This window comes from Nicotiana sylvestris, chromosome 11, assembly GCF_000393655.2.
Source record: "Nicotiana sylvestris chromosome 11, ASM39365v2, whole genome shotgun sequence".
In the NCBI taxonomy this organism is placed as follows: domain Eukaryota; kingdom Viridiplantae; phylum Streptophyta; class Magnoliopsida; order Solanales; family Solanaceae; genus Nicotiana; species Nicotiana sylvestris.
In genome coordinates, this window is record NC_091067.1 from 124,527,994 (window position 1) to 124,532,719 (window position 4,726).

Genomic DNA, 4,726 nt, shown 5'->3' on the forward strand with positions numbered 1-4,726 from the left:
TTTGTATATATTCATCATTAGGGTTATACATTGGACAGATTAAGTGACATAATGTGAGTTTTTGTAACAACCACTCCACAAACAGCCAACGAAGTTATCATTCAATTTTACATTATCTTTTATCGTAATTATGGTGACATGAGATCTCTAACGTTAGTAAGCATTATAGTATTGATTTAATTATTTGTATTGAGTATAGCACGTTTGGGTCAATTAGTTTTTTGGCTCTTTACAAACTTGTTTTTAGTTTTATCACCCTACCTTTATTTTTATATATAGGAGATTTGTTTTTACACGTAAGAGATCTATCTTTTACTTATAAGAGATCTAAAAAGGTCATTTTCTTAAATTCAAAATTGTAAAGGGGCATGATGTACAAATAGCACGTTTTTAGTAGTTGGTCACTTGAAAAAAGTGTGATATTTGTACATTATGCCCCTTTACAAATTTGAATTTAAGAAAATGACCTTTTTAGATCTCCTATGTGTAAAGACAGATCTCTTACGTGTAAAAGTAAATCTCCCATGTGTAAAAAAAAGAGGTAGGGACATACAACTAAAAACAAGTTTGTAAAGTATAGTCGGTTTTTGCAATAAAGGAAAACAAGGTAGTGTAGAGTAAAAGGACTTCCAAATCTTTGTTATGTTTTATAATCATTTACCCAAAATTATTAAAAAGGAAACCTCAAAAGTATTTATCTCTCGTATTAGTTAGTATTCCTTTTTTTTGGTGTGTGAAAAAAAAGTGAATTTATAAATACTCACTATAAATATTCATCTGGATTGTACATTCAGGAGCGTATCTAGGAGGGTTCCATGAGGCACGTGAACTCATGTTTCCATGTACAGTAATATTATAATTTTAAAAAAAATACTTAAATGTATGTGGGTGCACCCAAGCTCAAAGTATCATATGATGAGATGGTTATGGGTGCACCTCTCTAGGTGAGATAATTATGAGTTCAAATCTTATGTCAATCTTATTATTTTTTTCCTTTTTTTTTAGAACTAGGTGCCCACAGGAGATGGGCACGTCTGTTGTCACTTTTTGCGTAGTAATTAAGTGCTTTTTTTGTTTGGTTTATTCTTTCAAAATTTTCTTACATTGAAATTCATGTTCTTCTTTTGTCGCCGTAAAATATTATATGATTAAATTAATATTGTATATTATAGATAGTAGTAGTAGATAATGTAGCATATAGTCAATGGGTTCAACTGATCCCAACATTTTTTACATGGAGTGTAAATATAGATGTAAGAAAATATTTTTTTAAAACGAATTGTTATCTTATAATTCTGAAAATGTAATGAATGCAATAGTAAGAACTAAAGGTTGAACCCATAAAATTTATAGCATAGATCCACCTCTTCGTTATAATACACACGCCTTCCTAAAATCCTGGATCCGACTCTATATCAGAGGCGGCTCAAGAACAATGGGGGCCTAAAGCCAAAGTTTATTAAGAGGCCTTTTCTAAACCAATACTAAAATGCCTTAAACTTTAAAAAAAATCATATTAAGTAACATGATTGATTTCTGATAAAATAATGAAAAGCAATACACTACTATAGGTAAAGATACACAAATAAATTTCAAATTTGAAGAAAAAGATAGTAGCAAATTAGAATAATCGAACCCGATTCTAAATGTTGATAATTTGATATAAAATCAAATTTTAATATTTTTAATTTGTTTGTTGAAATGCTTGAGAAATAGAGAAAGAATGAGAAATGCAATTTTAATTTATTCAATGTCTTTCATTCGTGTGTTTTTTAGAAAATAGAAAATTTAGTGATGACGAAGGAGAATTTAAAATATAAGATTTTTAATGAGAAAGAAAAAAAATATTAACATTAGAATATAAATTAAGCATCAGTCATCATCAATCTTATACTTTTTTACCATGAATATTAAATATTTTCTAAGATAATTACTATATATTAACCTATTTTTACTATTAATTAAAAAAATGAGGTCTTAAAAACTTAGGGACCTAACGCCCTTGCTTCAGCCGTTTGGCCCTTGAGCCGGCACTGCTCTATATATTGACAAACATTTTACTTTTAAAGTTTAATATAAGTATTTTACACTACTGCATTAAGGCCTTTAAACATATTTAAAAAGTGTGATTTTAACTATTAAAAAGTATGACATTTGATGCTTTTTTGGGATGGCTAAACAAGCGTAACATTTCCTTGAGACAATAATTTTTTTTTAGGCAAAGACCACGATGTACCATTAGTTGAAAGTGTTGTTGGATTATAGATGAAAGTAATGTATGAAGGGAAAATTTATTAGAAGATGGGAGAATTAGTTTATTATTAAATATAACTAAGAGAAGGGTTGGTAAGCAAAGTTAGTAAAAGGCATAATAGTAAGCACGATTTGACTGTAATTATTTAAAGATATATAAAACTCGATCAATTCGTGTGTTAGGTGGAAGATAAGCCTTTTTAATAGCTGACTATTACTTCTTTTTTTTTTTTTTTAATATTAGTATTCATGCTTCAGCTCAGGTTTCTCATTCTTGTACATATGTCAGGCCTTTGACCACTTTTTTTTTCCCACCTGAAAAAATTAATGTCATGTAAAGGATAACAGCACTTTTGAATTTTGATCCCTCGGTTATTGTATACTTTCAAAATCGTATGCCTCTGATTTGTAGGCTCGAGGGTCCGTTCTAGGCCCGAGTCCGAGCGATGTCGAATTCGAAACCGGCTGATTAGACTTGAGCTCGAAGACAGAGTGCAGTGCCGGAAGATAGGAGTTCGAGGAATACCGGGGCCAAGTATGCTCGGCCCTGAAATAGTACCGTTACGGATTTGTACCAAAATGAGCTAGATTCATGCCACATCCCCAAAGTCATGGCGCAAATCCTGAAATAGGGTTGTACGATTCCGTACTAGGCGGTTAGACAGTTGTACCAAGAATATTCCTTACTGTAAATAGAAATATTCCTTATTTAGGGTTCCCTTATTTTATAAAAGGGACCCCAATCATTTGTAACATAATCTAATCATTGAACAAAGAATATACTCCCTACGTTTTGGCCTACTATTCATCAGAATTGTCCTTAGCTCTACTGTTCTTACTTTATTTTTCTTACTTAATTGTTCTTACTGTTCTAACACCACCTCTAGGTCATTAAGCTCGAGGTCACTACTGTTGAGTAACACTGGTTTGATTCATTTGTCTCATTCATTTCTACTTCATATTTCTTGATTATCAATTGGTATTGAACTAAATCACATATCTTTAAAACCACAAATCAAGTTTAATTGTTACTCGTATTTTCGAGGTAAACAGTTTGGTTCCCACCGTGGGGCTAAAGATAATAGTGATTATTTCTTTATTGATTCTCATTACACACGTTGTTTTTACAATTTTTCTTATCAAGATTTTTTGATTCTCAGGCTAAAACATGTCTAGCACACAAAACGCACCTCTTCATGACAACGAAGGTCTTGGAGAAAACAACAATATAGGGGTCGGTGTACCACCAATAAACCCTGAGGAAGTGCCAAATATGGAGCCAGTTGATATCAGTTCACATAATGCTCTAAACACGGATTTCAAGCACAGACCCCGTAGGGAATGAACGCAGGGAAGCCCGATCTGGTAGCAAAGGAGCACGAGGAATGAGAGGTGGGGGAATCAGCCTCCAAATGATATTTGAAATGCTGCAAGCTCAGCAAATCGCCATCGCTAAACTTCAAAGTCAGAATAAGACTCTGAGCGTAGCTGAACATGCAAATACTCGACGTGCTGAACCTGAACCGAAGAGATTGAACGGAAATAACTCGGGGACTGACCCCACCATTGTGAGGATGCTCGAAGAGCTCGCCAAGAGGATCGAGTCCGGAGAAAAGAAAATTGAGGAAAATGACAAAAAGGTGGAGACTTACAACTCCCGTGTTGATCAAATACCGCGGGCACCTCCGGTCTTGAAAGGTTTAGATGCCAAGAAGTTCATACAAAAACCATTTCCCCCGAGTGCGGCTCTGATGCCCATTACCAAGAAGTTTCGCATGCCCGATATACCCAAATATAACGGGACAACCGACCCTAACAAACATATTACTTCATACACTTGTGGGATCAAAGGAAATGACTTGAATGACGATGAGATCGAATCGGTCTTGTGGAAAAAGTTTGGAGAAACGTTGTCAAAAGGCGCTATGATTTGGTATCACAACTTAGCTCCCAACTCTATTGACTCGTTTGCTATGTTAGCAGATGCCTTTATGAAGGCACATACCGGGGCCATAAATGTGGCCACGAGAAAATCGGACGTCTTCAAAATAAAACAAAGGAACAACGAGTTAACGGAGTTCATGTCCAGGTCTCAGATGGAAAGAATGGAATTACCACCGGTCTCCGATGAATGGGAAGTACAAACTTTCATGCAGGGTTTTAATGAAAGAAGCTCGATTGCATCTCGACAATTAAAGTAGAATTTGATCGAGTATCCAGCTATGACATGGTCGGATGTGCACAACCGTTACCAATGAAAAATTAGGGTCGAGGACGACCAATTGGGAGCCCCCTCAGGTTCAGTTCATCCTAACATATTTGCATCCGAGCCCCCGAGGGACACAGACCGGGAATCGAGATCAAACAAGGAAAGATATCAGTCATATGTCGATCGGAGAAGCAATGGCCTGGGTCGTAACACTCCTCGATTTGATCGGACAAATAATCGAGGCTGAAACTCTCAGGGACTCAT

The 4,726-nt window shown here is 35.0% G+C and overlaps 1 protein-coding gene across 1 annotated transcript; it reads left to right on the plus strand.

The window, feature by feature from the left end:
• Positions 1 to 3,638: 3,638 nt before the first annotated feature.
• LOC138881608 (uncharacterized) lies at positions 3,639 to 4,454 on the plus strand. The gene has a single exon (XM_070161846.1). It carries the CDS (start codon positions 3,639 to 3,641, stop codon positions 4,452 to 4,454), a length of 816 nt encoding a protein of 271 aa, XP_070017947.1.
• The last annotated feature ends 272 nt before the right edge of the window (positions 4,455 to 4,726 follow it).

Bases quoted from the DNA above. Each gene is read 5' to 3' on its own strand.
- LOC138881608 (XM_070161846.1), top strand. From the start codon at position 3,639: ATGAGAGGTGGGGGAATCAGCCTCCAAATGATATTTGAAATGCTGCAA.